The sequence below is a fragment of the Ostrea edulis genome, chromosome 5 (genome assembly GCF_947568905.1).
Source record: "Ostrea edulis chromosome 5, xbOstEdul1.1, whole genome shotgun sequence".
NCBI classification, from domain to species: domain Eukaryota; kingdom Metazoa; phylum Mollusca; class Bivalvia; order Ostreida; family Ostreidae; genus Ostrea; species Ostrea edulis.
This window is the reverse complement of record NC_079168.1, coordinates 64,280,957-64,298,767: the sequence shown is the minus strand read 5'-3', so window position 1 is coordinate 64,298,767 and position 17,811 is coordinate 64,280,957. Positions and strand designations below refer to the sequence as shown.

General features: G+C 35.2%; 1 protein-coding gene across 1 annotated transcript in view; it reads left to right on the top strand.

Annotated features, from left to right (window-relative positions):
- The window catches only part of LOC125649465 (inactive tyrosine-protein kinase 7-like), a 54,935-nt gene that overhangs the window by 1,818 nt on the left and 35,306 nt on the right, over positions 1–17,811 (top strand). Inside the window, exon 2 of the mRNA XM_048877013.2 lies at positions 2,080–2,367. Coding sequence (XP_048732970.1) covers positions 2,080–2,367 — 288 coding nt within the window. The remainder of the gene's footprint in view (positions 1–2,079; positions 2,368–17,811) is intronic.

Sequence of the window (17,811 nt, the reverse complement as noted above, 5' to 3'; positions counted from 1 at the left end):
GATGTGTAACCCACCCCCACCCCTCACACACATTTCCAGTCTAATGACTATTTACAAACATACATGTACACACATGTAGAGATACATTCTGATAGTTTTAAAATTACTCAATCTTGAATCAAATCTAAAGTTTTCACTGTTCAAACAGATACAAAAGAAGAATAAACGTAGTACTTGGTATATTTGGCATGCATAGTACACTTTAGTGTTAAATACTTTGGTTTTGTTACCGCAAACAATGTAACAGTACCCCGAGGAAAACCATAGAAATCTGTGCCCATCATTTAGAAATGAAGGTCCAGTTTCCAGGTGTCAGTATTTGCATGTGATTGGCCGGGACAATGGTGGGTAGGTGTCATGGACAGATGAATGTTTGTTCAGGGTGCTTAGGCTGGTATAGCCCGAGGCCCCACCGCTCCGCGGCGCGTGTCCTAGCCTATTCCATATAATCAGACATGGTAAAGTCAGTTAATGATCTTGATTCCAGCCAGAAAAGAGCCCAGCAAAACAATGTAATGGGTAATTGAACTGAAAAAGTCTGATAGTAAATGTTTTATGCCCCATTTTTAGTGAAATATTTTATTTCATTTTACAGTGATTTATGGCCAATATCACGGGATTTAATGACGTTTTTTATGCACTGTACTTCCCCATTGATGTTTTAACTTTTTTGAAATCACTGGGCTGTATTTTTTAGTGGAAGTTTGCATGTACTGTTAGTCTGTTTGCGATACTACTGAATTTATGAAATGGGGCTTATACATGTGTAATCTCCATTATAGGTCTGCATTTATAATTTTATTTTTATGTAATGTTATTGCGCATATCAAATATGAATGTTTTTAAATGGTGAATAAAAATCATTAATGAGATTTCAGACACCTAGGAAAAGCAGTCAGGTGTCCACAAGATTAATGAGTCTTAGTAAAATTAAAGTATATGACAAATGAATTTTCTTCAATTTAGATTCAGTTTATGCACCCAGGTTTTGAAGAAAGAAATGTCTTTAGAATGATTTAAATAGAAAATGTAAAAAATGTTTGTATACATGATTTTTTTTGTTCCCTGACCCCAGTTACTAATGATAAGCAGTTTTCTGCGTCATCACCATATTCAGTCTTAGGTACATGATAATAAGTTTTCCTGGAAGAAAAGCTCATTAGTTTAAAAAGTTGCTGTCAAAAGAATTTCTTAAAACCCAATACATTACAATCGTCCATAAGATATTAGATATCTTTTTTTTTAACATCACAAAGTTGAAGAAGAACAATATGAAGGAAATTCTTCTTGTCTTAAGATTTGTAGAGTTTCAGTGATAATTTGTTTCCTGAATCTCCAAATTTATCACTTAACCCATCAGGATCACCATAGATCATGTTAATTAATGGAGCTTGTACTTTTAGAAAGGAATGTAAAAACATGTCAGACATGGTGTTAGTTTTTCTCCCTGTGAGGGATGATGTTTTTAGCTTTTTTAGGGAGGGATGCTTGTGAGGAGGATATTCGGGGTTACAGATTGCTGTCTTCTTGCTATGAGGAATGATGGCCTAGCTTTTTTTAGGGAGGGATGTTTTACAGAACAAGATGTGAGGAGGATATCCGAGGTTATAGATCCCCCTCGTAACTCATTACAACTAGCCTGCTTGGGGGATCTTCTTTCAATATTACACCCTCCCCATCAGATAAACTTCGCTCAAGTTTCCAGAAATCAGCATCTTTTTTCCCCCAAAGTATTTGGAAGCAGAGTTATTTTAACAGAATGTGCTGTCACTTTTAAGTGACTTCTTTAAAATGAAGTGATCAATAGTTAAGATAAAAACCCAGACATGGAGTTAAGGATAGAATAAGTCTTCAGAAATTGAGAAGTGATTGTTGGAACTGATTCAGTAGCACCTCTGACAAATTGCTGCAGCTGCACAATGCATTAGATGCATCTAAATGAAGCTAAATCTCCAGCAGCTTTTACAAACAGACTGAAACAGCCATCAAACTAGTTTAAAGAAAACTGAGTAATATGTTTGAAGAATCATGTAGAAGTTTCATGTCTTCCGCTGATGACTTTTCTCTTTTATTTTGCAGTGTGGTCCCAGGACACGTTTTACTTCAGTTCGAAGCCGGAGGACATGGACGTGGTGGAAGGATCTGAGGTTTTACTTCGTTGTGATGTCTCCAATCGCCAGCATATTGTGTTCAGTTGGGCCCACAACAATAAGCCTCTAGTCCCCACCAGTCGGCGGTTCCAGGAAGGGAGCCACCTTCACATCCTGAGGGTCACGCGAGAGTCCGACTCGGGAACTTTCTCTTGTATTGCCACCAACAAAACCTCTGGATATTCCCTCGTTAGTGAAGCTTCTCTTAATATACAATGTAAGTAATACAGTTAATTAGTTGATGGTGATTAAGAGAACAGCACTGCAAATTGCACACATTTTGAGTGCAGGTTTTTTAATTCTCAGATCCTACAGTTAATTTCGATATAAACTATAACGTCAAAACGAAGATCATGCACACTCAAATGTAGGCAGTGATATGTCTATTTAGGTGTTGTCATATTTTTGTAGAATATAATGGATTCAAAAGTTTTGCAAATATTTCACAGGAAATCACTCAGATATCCCTGATCAGTACATAAACAGTGGAATTTCCTCTGGTGATGTATTGGTACAAAGCTCACTAATACTTGTCTATATATCTTTCATTCTTATTAATGGCATATAACTTTATGTTCATGACCCCCGAGATCAGAATTGTTTTTATCTGTCTGCTGTGTATCTGTTTGAATTAATCAAGATTCTGATTTCATACCTCACGAGCTGAAAGATCATGATCAAATCTTTATGAGAATTAAAGGTCAAATTTTTTAATGTCAAGGTCAAAGCTTCCACATTTGGACTTGGCTACAGTCTGGGCACAATGTTTTACAAACATGTGTTGATGTTGAATGCCTTTGTAAAACTGACTTGTATTCCAGGTAATTTTGATTGTATGTGTAGGTAAACTTATGAATGTATCTATACTCGGTATTGCTGATTTTAAATCACGTGACTGTGAAATTCAAACTATTTTTGTCACGACTTGCTAGATAAAAAATATCGTCACACGGTTGGAAATTGAAAATGGTTGTTCTCAAAAGAAGAATGTGTGGTACAGATGTACCAATTGTATTAAATGAAGATATAAAAAAAAAAAAACAGACAGATAAAAAAAATCAAAAGAAAATGTTCTAACTACATGTACTACAACATGGAGGATAAATTCGCCGCTGTTTTTCCTTATATGAACACAGAAGTCTGAAGGATGAGATTTATTGTGCGACTCCCAGCATGAGGTTTTTTGCATCAGTAATTTCAAAAGTACTGTATCCTTAATATTCTTCTTATCTGTGTCTCCTTCGCTATACTTTGTCCTTCACTGGGCTGGAATTAGTAATAAAGTCTCATATATACCGTCTGCTCCTTACAAATACTGCTATCTCCTGATTATTATGAGGAAACCGAAGTACCCAACTCATTCCTTTCTTATTCCATTTGATAAAAAGTACAATTACTATGAGATCGATTACAGCAAAGTTCTCCTTCATACTTAGATAAAATTCATCCCTGTGTAAATAAAGCTCTGTCTAATATGTACTGCCAGCTATATATATATATCTCTCCTAGGTGTATAGAAAGACGTCATCCAGACTTGCATCTCCTACATGTACAGACATTAAACAGACATACTTCTCTAGGTGCTTAGATAAATATTGGCTAGCAAAATCTCTCTTAGGTGTACAGATAGACGTCAGCTAGACATACCTTTTCTGAGTGTATAGATAGACATCGGCCATACAAACCTCTCTTAGGTGTACAGATAGACATCAACTAGTTATACCTGTATTAAAGACATCAGCCATACACAAACCTCTCCTGGGTGTACAAGACAAGTGTGTCTCTCCTGGGTGTACAAGACAAGTGTGTTTCTCCTGGGTGTACAGTACAAATGTGTCTCTCCTGGGTGTACAGTACAAGTGTGTCTCTCCTGGGTGTACAGTACAAGTGTGTCTCTCCTGGGTGTACAAGACAAGTGTGTCTCTCCTGGGTGTACAGTACAAGTGTGTCTCTCCTGGGTGTACAAGACAAGTGTGTCTCTCCTGGGTGTACAAGACAAGTGTGTCTCTCCTGGGTGTACAGTATAAGTGTGTTTCTCCTGGGTGTACAGTACAAGTGTGTCTCTCCTGGGTGTACAGTACAAGTGTGTTTCTCCTGGGTGTACAGGTGTACAAGTGTGTTTCTCCTGGGTGTACAGGACAAGTGTGTCTCTCCTAGGAGTACAGGTGTAGAAGTGTGTCTCCTGGGTGTACAGTACAAGTGTGTCTCTCCTGGGTGTACAGTACAAGTGTGTCTCTCCTGGGTGTACAGTACAAGTGTATCTCTCCTGGGTATACAAAACAAGTGTATCTCCCCTGGGTATAGAAGACAAGCATGTCTCTCCTGCATGTACAGGACTGTCTCCTGCATGTAAAAGACTGCCTCTCCTGGGTGTACAGGACTGCCTCTCCTGGGTGTACAGGACTGTCTCTCCTGGGTGTAGATAGATGCTGACCAGACACACCACTGTTGGATCTACTACAGATAAACATTACCCATACACTGTACATTCCTCTCCTGGGTGTACAGACCCAATTCAGAATAAAAAGTTGTTTTTGTAAATATGGCTTTATAGTGATCATCTTGTCTTTACATTACAGCAGTGATGGATAAAAAATTTATCATTTATTGTCATGATTATTCATTGTAAGAAGATTACAGTTGATAGAGGCTGCTAATGTGTTTCAAGATGTCCTCAGATCTATGGAAACCAATAGGTATCGCATATACATGTTATTTTGTTTGGACAAATTTTGTTTTTGCTGCTGCTATTTTAAATTCTGTCATGCTAGAACTTGACAGGTGCAAGGAAAATTTTATACATTTGTTTACACAATAAGTGTTGATTGTAAAATTCAAACTTAACAATTTACTGTCATAATAGCTAATCACAAGATCACAGATTGGCTTTGCTACTGATACATTTTATGGAAGTTCACCATATGTATAATGTTCAAACAGGAGATATCATCTTGGCTCTGTTTTAGAGGGGTATAAAAGTGTGTGGCAGTGTATAAAACTATCATTGGAAATAAAAAATTCCATCAAATCGGGCAGTGATCTGGAATATGAAGTCTATCAAACTTCTGGTGAATTACTGACATTTCCATTGGCTAGACTTCATCCCTATATTTCACAGATCATTGCAGTAATAAACTGTCCTGATAAAGTCCACCATTACAAAGACCAAATGCTGTTGATGACTGCAAGATAATATAGACATGCACACATATAACACAGTGATATCACAGTGTCTGGCAGAATTTTCAACATATTAAGTGTAGGAAAAATCCCCAGATCGAAGGATGTGTATGAGCCACTTTCACTTGAAAAGAGGCCATGCATATTTGATGAGGCAACGTGTAGTCAAACAAGCGCGATTGACTTAAAACAACCTGACATGTTTTAGTGTTTTGCGCTGGTCAGACTATGTGGTCAAATTATTACAACAAATATTATCATATGTGATTAGCCTTGAACTGACACATCTTCTAAGGATTACCCCTGTAAGATGTGGATTGCTTTGTTCTTACCAGAAAAGCTTAACACATGTCAGTTGACCCTCATCTGTTTAAATGTAATTCAAAAGTTGTCCCCTTAAGTCAGGTCCATTTTAAACATTTTTGACTGTGAGCTACTTGAATAGCCGTTAATGCAATTGATCCTATAGAACCATATTTTCATATGGAACTAGGTCTGTGAAGTGTGTATCAATATTGAATGATTATATTGACTCCAGACAAGTAATCCAAAATAAGCAACAAATTTATGCTTATGAATGTTGAAATGATTATTTCAAACTTATTTAAATTGTGATTTCAGACAGCTGTGTTCAGAGTAAGAGATATAAGAACTGTTTAGCATCTCAATAGTATTGCTAATAATTCAGATAAGCTAATATTAATTGCATGGTTGGACAGCCTTTCTAAGACCTTGTCTGAGAATTAATGGTGGAGATCTTGGGTGGCCTTTCTCTTGTTTATCCAATGAAGCATTTGGCTTTCTGTTGGAGGAGACGTTGGCCATGATAAATGGGAGACCCTCTCTTTTGACTGAGGACCCAGTGCTTGTAATGGAAGTATTTCAATGATCCAGGTGAAACAAAATTGCCAATGTAAGGACCTGGTTTCATTTCCATGTCTTTTGTTTGGTTGTTCTGGCTTTTTTGTCCCCATTTCTGCTAGCCACCCAAGTCACAATGTTTCCCTTTCTTATTTTGACGGAGTCTGCAATGGGAGATAATTTAAACAGAATTGATTCCTTGTCTAAGAATCGATCAACAATTGACAGAGACGTACAGGTCATTTTTAAATTCATCAACAGATGATCAGGTCGAGGAAATCTGATTTGGATGCCATTCTCCATAGAAGTTTTTGTTTGTGTATAAGAGATAGGGTTAAATCTACTTCCATGTATAATTTCTTGACTTTTGACATTTTAAAATTATTCATTGATGGTTTCCATCTTTTGAAATCCTGCTTTCTCAGTTATCAGCTGCCTCCTTATTATACTCTGCCTGTTTTGTATTTCATGCTGCAATATCCAGATTTAGTCTGCTGTGAAACTTTGATTGACAACTATTGTGTATTTGACATCACTATCTTTTATTTAGGCATATAATAAAAGCTTTATCCCCCCAAATTACCCAAATATGACCAAGTTGTGTCATTGTAAAAAATAAGATCATTTTGTTGCTGTGAACTGGGCCTCTCCTATTTCAGAATAGCTGTCTTGAGATTTTGTCTTATTGACAGTTTTTTCACTGGCAGCTTTATGGTGTATATGGGTGATTTTTGTCCTAGTCCTAATTTGAATTGACAGCTACCAGGAATGTGGAGACCTGACTTCTTTTCTGGATGAGTGAACCGTAATAATGAAGCACCAAGGTGGTAGAAATGAAATCTTTACATAATTACAGGAGAAGGGAGAATGGATGTGCTATGTCATTACAATAAGGATTCAATGTTAACTTGTGAGCTGCATCCCATGTGGTCCTTCATTACCACACTTAAAATTCATCCATCATTGACAGAGGGAAAATTGTATTCATAGGAGGCAATAGAGACATTAATTAACATTTGTCTACATTTCAAAAAATGTGACAGACCTATTACAATGTTGCTGAGAAATTGTCATAATTACATTTGTTTCCATTGTTTCACCATTGTGCTATCTGTAAATTGAATTGTAAGCCACTCTGATAGACACAGATTTTCTTTAAAATGTTTCAAAATTTATATGGAAATTCTTTAGAAAGCCTGTAAAGGCTAATAAAAAAAGTTAAGAAATACATGAAACGTGCATGGTTCAGAGAAAAATAATTATGAGTCAAATTGACAAGTTTCCAAAACTACTTGTGTTTCAGCATGCTCTGGATTATGTACCCTCACTTTATAAGTATACAATAGATGAATTTGGGAAACACATTTTTCATGTTTTAGCAGCTCAAAATTTGTGTAGATATCAATCAAATTTGACTTCTTTGATGTTTTCAAATAAGTCAGATTTAGCTTGGAAAGTGAAGCATGTAGAAAAATATGTGACTTAATCTAAGAAAAACTTTTCTCCAAATAGAATGATTTTCAATTTGTTGATATCTTTTGAAAATAAAGATTGGGTGGGTTTTTTTTTTTTTTCATCTTTTTTTACTAGACTGACTTTTTCACCATTGAATAACACTTTGAATTGAGTTGTAGCCATGACAATCGTGTCGTCCATACTTAAAAATAAAAAGATTGCAGAAAATATGTACATGTAATATATGGATAACCACAAAAGTGCTTGTAATGAGATTATAATCCTTGTAGATTAAGAGAAAATGATGCTACAGTGATTCCTTTTGTGTAAATGCGCAAGAAATATAGCCTCCACCATTTGTTCAGTATTTTCCCCCACTTCCCTCTCATTAGTTGTTCCAGTCAATGATTTATGTTTGTTCATTTAACTCAACTTAAAGCAGTGTGTAAATTAGTCTTTCCCTACTTCTAAGTTTTTTCCCAAGACATCAAAGTGTGTATCTCTGCCTATATCTTGCTGAATGTGTTGATGGAAATCCAATCTTACATAGTAATGTTTACTTTTGGGACATTTTTTCATCTTTATAAGGACAGATTTGATAAAGTGATTGGGATATTGATAAATTTTATGGAATTTTAGTCTAGTGGTTATTTGGATGGTTGCGATTTAGTTAATGCTTAAAGAACAAAAGCAGAGACTGGTGCGGTATAAATCACAAATATCAGTTAATTTCAGTCAATATCTGATGTCAGCTTTGTCACCAGTGTTTCTGATAGCTCAGTAAACAGGAATTTAAGATGATGACTTAACATTGCTGATAAACTGCTCAATTACAGCCGTTCAAGGACGATCATTTCTTCTGTGGAAACAAAGCACTGGCAATGTCGAAATAAAGTGAATGACTTTTAGACTCTGGTAAATAACTAAATTTTGATCTAATGATTTAATCAAAAGCTGCCAGTCTGATTTATAGAAGGTTATATAAATTTATGTTCCTATCAACAGAAATTGAACTGGTCATGTTTAAATGTTGTATGTAAGTACTCTGCACATGCCCATTGATACCAGAATGTGTTAATGACTTAATCCATGTGATGGAAGGAAAAAGTAATGAAGGTGTAAACCATTTATAAATTATGCATGTACATGCTTGTTTGTGAATGTGAGCATGCAAAACAGAAAACCCCTGAGTACTGTCATTGTGATTAGAGTTCTTCCAAAACAATCAACAGGGGTCAAAAAACCATGTGGGTCACTGGTTATCTCCCTTCAATGAAAGCCATTAAGGATGAAAAGCTATTGAGCCATTCTGTACCAGAGCATGTCTTGTAAAAAATCAAATCTTGTTAAATAAAAAAATTCTAGAATAATGGTTCAAAAGTTTATGAGAGGGAATTTGCAAGTAGCACATACATGTCTTTATCTTATAGCTACATGTTTTATGATTTTGGTGTTGTTTTTTTTAAAAGTTATATGTTTAGAAAAAAAAGAAAGGGGTTCCACAAATGGTTTCATCTCGAAGTTCTGAAATGGAAGCTTGAAGAAAAAGTAGCTGATTTTCAATTTATAGTTCACTGAAATTTTACAGCAAGGAGTTGGGGAGTATTATTTGGGGGGAACCCTTGTTTTTTGTATAATGCAGATTGGTTAATAAACACTGATAGTAACAAGGAGTGTTTGATTTCATGATAAATAGGGAATGCTTAATTGAGGTTCTTTTCAGAATGTGATGACCACTGGCCAGATTGATTTGTGGGGTAATGCAAGATGCCCTTCTCTTCTTTGTTCTCACCTTACCAGTCCTGATAAACCCCCAAACTCTGATTGATCAGGAATTGTGTTTGTAAACTCTGCTGATTGCTAGTCAGCATTTGATTCAGAAACAGGGATAAGTCTCCCTTGCACTCCATTAGTGTAATTAAGCATTTTATGTGTAAAATCAGTCCTCACCCAAGGAGATGGTCAGACCAGATATTGCTAATGCATAGGTCAGTCTGACTCTGCAACACTTTCTTTTTGCATTGTAAGGATTCATTTATATTACTACTCATTTAATGCTTGAACCTAATGAGGATGACAAATTGAATAAATAAAATTCTCTTCCCAATGTCCTCCCTATCCCCCCCCCCCTCCCCCTCTGCTGATTTTCCTGGTCTAATACAGCCAGATTGACATTTTGAGAAATTGGTTATAAATGGTTATGTTGTAGATCATATAGGACATGTAGAGGAGACAAGATTTGACCTGCTGGGTGTATAGGTGTGAGGGGAGTGTTAATAGGTGATGTATTCTGGTGTCTTATTGTATCACAAACAGATTGGCTGCCAGTCAATGGAAAGAAACATCTGGCCATGTTGATTCCGTGTTAGAGTAGGTCCAATGTGGCCTTTAGACATTAGGAAGTACTTTATCACACTCTCTATCCTAGTGAACCTAACAAAAGACATTAAAGCAGAATTGTGGTAATTTATCAGCATTTTTTCTGTGCCTTCTACTCCAAGAGGGTAATGGAAGATTTGGGATTTCAGGCTAATCAAAAGAATTTAGATTTATTATCTTTGATAACTGAATGTGAAAGGTCAGATTCCAGAAATCTAGGGTTAATATTAGTATTTGACTCTCTGACAAATCTTACCCTTCAGATATTCTTCAAAATACAAAATGATAAAACCCAACACCAACAGAATTTGTTCAGTATATGATATGATTTCTTGTTGAATATAGGCTCCTATCACCAGGTAAGGGTCTACTCAGCATGCTATTTATTACTGAGGAGAACTTGCTGGGTGCTTGCTGTGAGAGATGAGATGCTTGGTCAGATACAAGCATTTGGTGTCAGTATCTGTGGCTAACTATCAAGTGAAAATTAAAAGTTTGCTTATTCATCTTAGGGGAGTCCTGTAAGTTTCTCTTCTACCATTGTCACTGTCATGTTTAGTGGTAAGAAGATAATTAACAGATAAACAAATTATTATTTTTAAGAAATCATATTTGTATAGGTGTATGGGTGATCAAAATTATGGCATGGTTTTATCTTTGCACAACAGCTTTAAACTAAGAATGTGTACAAATATTTCAACCGTTTTACTGATGGAGAATTATTTTTATGCGTTGAAATCTCCTTAATTATGATAAGTACACATAGACACTGATTCTGTGCACAAGTTCTGGTGTTCTGCATGAACTAATTTACAACACGTTTGTGTGCTAAACAGACATCTTCCCCTTTACAAAAAGTGAAATTAAAACACAATATTTCTTCACATTAAAAATCTGCTCCATTTTAGAACATTCCAGACCTGTATCAGATGGTAGAAGGGTAGTCATATCTGGATTTCAAAATGAACGGGTTTATGTTTTTAGGCTTCGGATTTCAATAAATAGAGATTGATCCGGGGACGTCTGCACCTGTCACAGGAGTGACTCGGTGGACAACTGGCAACAGAAAATTAGTTTTTCTCCCAGAATGCTTTTGATCTTTTCTTGTTTTAGAAGTAGGCATTTCTGATACGGATATATCCACCAATATCCAAAGTATAAAAGATGATTTAAAAGACTTGATAAACCTAACTTCAAATCTTTTCAAAGGATTGTGAACATTCAGATGAGAGTTCTACACAATGCAATGTTTGACCAAGGCTTTGTGTTCAAAAGAATCTTTGATTTATGAGATATGGAAACTTTTTTACTGTCTGATTATCTGAACACTTTTTGTGATGGAAAATAAGCCAAAAATAAAAGCTGTATCTGTAGAGAGCTGTCCGACTAGCATTGTCTTTTTCAATGCCATGGTGTTTTTTTCTCTCTCCATCACATGATTAGACAAAGGAAGACCGATTAGAATCTGAGCTTGATGAATTATTCCCCAAATTTAACTCTGTGTCTAGAATCATCAAACATTGATTGTTTTTTGTTTCATCTGATATCTGGATCAAAATATTTCTTCACACTCATTTGTTGTGAAGTTTGGAACATCCACATTAATTAAGAGTAAAATGTTAGGTCCATAAAAATCTTACCTTCATACTTAATCAAAATGTTCAGAGTCAGTTGCACAAAGAACTTTTTGATTTAACTCAACTGAAACTATTTTTTTTTCACATTATTTTGATAGAATATTAATCTAATATGTGCAGAACTTATCATGGATAATTTATTTTCAAGTCATCAGTTAGTTACAAACTTCCTTTTTACAACACAGTTTATATTGAAATGACAAATGAAGCCCAGTCAGCGAGTTCTGATCATAATCAGATCGATTCATTATATATTCCCAATCTTTTTTTCCTGACTCACATAATCTTAAGAGGATGCACTGTTTCGGCCATGGAAAGAAGATCCCCATTCTCATTAATCAAAATAAAGAGAAATGAGTACCATGGCTTGGTGTGGCAGCTTTCATGTTTTTTTAACCAAATTTAATGAGCAGCTATGGAGGAAGTGCACATAATTATCTCCCCTTGCCTCTTGTGCTACTGAAATTTGTTTTTTATATGCTCTCTTTAGTACTGCAGTTTAATATGCTTTTGTCCCTAGGATATCAATGTTTAAACACATAAAGATTATGTTTATATTTTCCATAGAGATTGATTTATGTTCATTTTATTCTAACTTGTGTCAGCAGCAATCCTGTAATCTCCCATGTTTTTGTTACCCAGCATACATGTGCAACAAGAGCTAATAATTGACAAATATTTTCTACTGGTTAGCTTCATTATCTTGTTGAACTGAGTAACCTTTGGTATTGACATGAGATGACCAGACGGGGCTAATGTTGGACAAGCAATCATTAGTGCTGCTACGTGCCTCTTTACCAACATGACACACTGTCACACACAATCTTATCAACATGGACAACATCAAAACACAAAAGCTGGACAATTTTAGGAGGCACCTCCTTAAAACAAACTTATTTTTCCCTGCTCCCCATGAACTTTGTAACAGTTATGCTGAGTAGAACTTTGTCTTAACCATGACCTGAGTCGACCCTTGGAAATCTGCATGATGATTGGTTGTTATGCCTGTCCCAGTGTCATATCTGTTGACCATCGACCACTCGACACTGCACTCTCCTGAAATTTTATGTTTATTTTATTGTGACATTTATGTGTTGATGTGAATAGGTTTTGGATTAGTTTATGTTAAATTTGACCGTAAAGACTGATCATGGAGGAAAGGTCTGTGATCAAAGAATAAATAAACTGATGGTTTTTATAAGGAAATGGAACAGGGTAAAATTCAGTGGCATGGTTTGTGTCCATTCTAATAGGCTGCAGGCAGGTTTGACAAATTCTTGTACAATGGAGCTGGAAACTTTTGAAAGAAATGTTAGGTTTCAAGGGTAATTGCAGCTAGCTCACAATTCCTATCCGATACTGAATTTGGGTAGAAGTAAAGAAAAATTTATACCTTAAATTTAACAGTCACTTATAATCACTTTATTTTTTCCTAAACCTTCTTACTAACTGACGGTTACTAACCTGTATTTCAAAAACTTTCTTTAAAAAAATTGGATTGATTGATTGTATGTTATTTAACATCCCTCTTGAGAATTTTTCACTTATATAGAGACATCGCCATTGCTGGTGAAGGGGCGTAAAAAGGCCTATGCTCGGTGCTTACGGCCTTTGAGCAAGGAGGGATCTTTATCGTGCCACACCTGCTGTGACACAGGGCCTCATCATTAAAATGCAATTAAAATGATTAAAGTTTAGATGGAAGAAACGTCTTTTAGTTTTCAGAAGTATTGGAGATGCTGTACCCCCAGCCTGTTCATACCGTCATATATTTCATGGAGCGCTAATGGCCTAAGTGCTCCATTCAATATGCCAATGTGAAGAGCTCAAGGTATACCATCTCAATACTTTAAAAAAAACTGAAAAACATTTCTTAAATACATGCTGCAGTTTCCCTTGTACTGTGATTAGACTATCTAAGATCAAGATCTCTGTTGCAATATGTTGTAATTAAAGGTTAATCATTGCATTTGATGATGCACATGTTGCAATCCAACTACATGTAAATGTTTGTTTAGGTAATCTGTATCAATTAGTTTCGTACTTTTGATTTAGACACATTGCAAATTTAGATTTCCTGTTGTTTCATATATTGTACTGAAATTTATAGAACTATATCAACACTTTCATAGGAAAAAAGCGAAGTCAAAATTCAAAGAGGGTGTTTTCAAGTAAACAGATTTTTATGAATGAAAACACCTGGATTACAAATATAATGTGGAAGATTAAACTATAGGATTATTTACCAGTAATCTTAACTGAGATAATTCTCTGATACTTTGACCATAAACTGAGGGACGGGGGAACAATAGGCTAGGGTAGTCTCAGTCCTAGAGATGCCATATCAAAGGGATTAAGCGTATTCACAGAATGAAGGAGATATGATTGAAGATGGGTGTTGGATAACTTTTAAATTACCTCCCGGTAACCACTGTATCATCTAGTGGCGGTCATGGAGAAGACTGATTCCCTGTCTGACTTATTTACACATGAAAGTCATGATTAACCACACCATTACACAGGCTCTCACAGTCTATATGACACAGGCTTATGTCAGGAAATATAATATCTGGGCAGTAGTAATGCCTTGTTAAACGTATTTTGGAAACTTTTGCTACATTATAAGCTCAGTTAGGTTTCCTCACTGAGAGGACATGAGGTTCGGAAATTAGGGTATTTTTGCACTGGCTCACATACGTAAATTGTTAGATTAAACCTGTGTGTAAATGAATACATGGTACATTTGTGTATTTTTGGCAAATAAAAACACATTAATTGTACTGATGACACAGATTGGCTCTATCTATAATCTCTGCAGATGTGTAGCAATTAAATCCTAATTTCGTATTTCTAAAATAATTGACACACCAGGATTGGCATACGTAAACTAATTTGTCCACAAACATGAAACCTGGTAATAGGGTACAGTATAACATTTACAAATCTGGTAATACAAAATATGGATAGCTCTGTCATCCACCCGATCAAAAGATAAGGTGAGGGATTTATAGACTTTAGATTTTAATCGCATTGACTAACCCTGACTGAACAGTCAAAAAGAACCTCCCATGCTTTCAAGATCTTATAAATGACCTTCGATTTTTGATAGACCCTATCTCCTTTGCTAATTATTTTTCTGACATGTTTCTGAATTTGAAGGGAACTTCTGGTAGGTTGGAGAAGATAAACCCTAAAGGATCAAAATTTGCACCCCCCTGACCTATGCCTCCAAACAATTCACGTTAAACGGACGGTGTAATTTATTTTTTGATATCCTGGCAAAACTTCACGGAGATCTGGCTTCTGAGTGGAAACATTCTAATAAGAAAATCAAAGGTGGAAAATTCCTACTGTGCAGAAATCACAATTAATGCAGGTCTTCACTTGCTTCCCAATATTCCAAAAAATAACCATATTTAAAAATAATGATGAAAACTTTCCCTTCCAGATGTTTTTCAAAAATAAGGAGAAAATTAATTGTGCACTTAACTAGTTTTCTTTGTGAAAGCCATCACTTTGACCCCGGTGAGCAGCCCTCTGTGTGAGGCAGTGGGTTTGTTTAAGACTTTTGCACCTAGATAATACATATTCATCTATCTTCTACCTGACAACACTTCAGAGACCTACAATTCATGTCCTCTTTATAAGTTAAATGTAGCATTTGACAGTAAAATGGATCTCCTGAGTGAATTCTATGAGGGAGATCCACAAGATGATTTCTTGCGCAGAGAATAGTTAAATTCGGAGATCTTCCACATCTATTATCCGTAATTTGCTTTCATTATAAATTTTACTTTTTATTAACCATTTTTGTTTTTGCTAAAACACCAGTACATGCCTTGATTGATGGTTCATAGAATTTTTTGTGACAAACCCTTTCGTCATATATGACAGACTATATAGAGGACACAAGAGCCATATTACATATCCAATCCTTTATGGTCAATTTCAGTTCATTTAAAGAGATCATGGAAGTAGAAAATGTCTTTGATACATGGTTTAGTGGCATACTGTAAATGTTATGGGCTAATGTTTTTGGTACGGGGTTAAGAAAATATCATATTACTCTTCTAAATTGTTGAGGATCATTTAATCGTGTGCAGGGGCTATTTTCTTGATGCTATGTCATAATGTGTTTTGTGGGATATTTATCATGTAATAGTCATTACAAAGCACTCAGATAGAATCAGAATGCTATGTACAATACAGACCAGTTTGGGGAGAAAATCTTGGAATTTAAAATATTCCGAAATACTCTTGTTAAGTTCCATTTGAAAACTTTCCAAGAGAAGAGAATGCTGAATCTGGCTCTGTTGATTTTCCCTTGCTTGACCGAGTGTGGTAGATGTTTTCATTTGTTAATTGAAGGGTCCAAACTTTTTTTAATCACTGACCATTGGCATCAATAGTTTAGAGGTGGATGAAACATAACACAGAAGCCACTAGACTGAGATGAGAGATTGGCCCCATAGTGACCTTGTTCTTTCAAGTTCATGAACTCCTCCAAGATAACAGAAATTGTCCAGACCAGGCTAAATATTTCATGATATTGACATCTAAGGGTCAATATTGATATATATAACACAAAGCACTTATATATATATATAATATATATAAAGCACTTATATATATATATATATATATATATATATATATATATATATATATATAATCTACACAGAGATGCATCAATTAAATTTTTAGGCTATTTATAAAGCTTTTTTGTCCATTTTTTCCCCATTTTCTAAGGAAAAGGTTTAATGCAAATAAGGTGCATATGATCTAAATTGAGTAGGACAGTTAGTCAATTAAATGCCAGCTAATTGGTGTGAAGATTAATGCTTGGTACTTTATCATACAGTTTCACACTTTGCATGATTAATTTTGTAATTCTTTATTTGTGGTTGCCTTTCTGTGTATAAACCATCTCCCGAAATAAAGTTATTCCCAAAATAATGGAGTTGAGCCATCCAGTACTCCTACCTCAACAGCATGCATCCCTTTGTAAGTCCATTTTAAACACACTCTAATAGCTAGTTTGTGGGGGCTGAAAACAGAGAAGAAATCTTTTATGTAGTTTTACATGGGAGAATTGTTGACCCCGTCTCTGCACCGAGGAAGTCTGCAGTTTGTTTATTTAAATATTATGAAGAGTAATTGATTATTTAACCCTGCGTGATATGTATTTTATCGGAAAATGTTCGGTTATTCATATATCAAGCTGATAGAAAGGATATCCCTATTGATTTTTTTTTCTTTATAGGCAAAATGTCATAATTTTTTGCTATCATTAAAATTTGGATTTTTTTTGTAAACTTGCTGTTGGTGTATTGTGTCGATCTGAAAGCAAAGTATGGTGGGTGAAGCTAACATTTTTTTCTTTCTGTTTATGGTGCTGCTATGACACATTCAAAGTGAGGGACAATATAAGATCATCAATTCTAAAGAAACTTCCAATGGAGGATTTCAGAATTTGGTATGATTATTGGAATTCAACATCCGGTCTTATGAAATATTACTTCATTCCACAGCACTATAAATGATGTTTACATGGGTTGAGTACGAATACTAATTGGAAATTACCCTGGCAGAATTATGAGAGATAGTTATTTTATGCAAATGATATTAAACTTTTGAATTATTTAAATGTTAATATAAATTGCAATATTAATTATTTCAAAATGGTGTATGTGTGTGTGTGTGTCATTGAAATTGGACAGATTAAAATGTTTTAAGTTAGTGTGGAGAGACTGAGTAGTCAAAGTTGTGGAAAGAGGAAAATTTTGTGTTTTACTCTTCAGAGTGAAATGGGTTAATTAAGTGGAATGTACCCAAAACTTCTTTTTAACTCCAATAAATTGTGTTCAAACATTAAACTGGCAGTGATATACTGAGATCAGAACAGGGAGTTCTAGCTGTTCTGTAATGCTGTTATAACAGTCATGCTTAAAAGCCTTGAGCAACAAGCTAATGGACATTAGTTGTCCAATTCAATTTGTTAGGAGAGTACTAGCTACTATTTAGTGGTCAACAAAACTGGAAAGAATCATTAAACCAAAAATTCAGAAACCATGTAACATTTTGTTTGACTTCAAATATTAACTTTATTAAATTTAACAGCAATGTTACAGTGATTCCGTCTTCTTCTT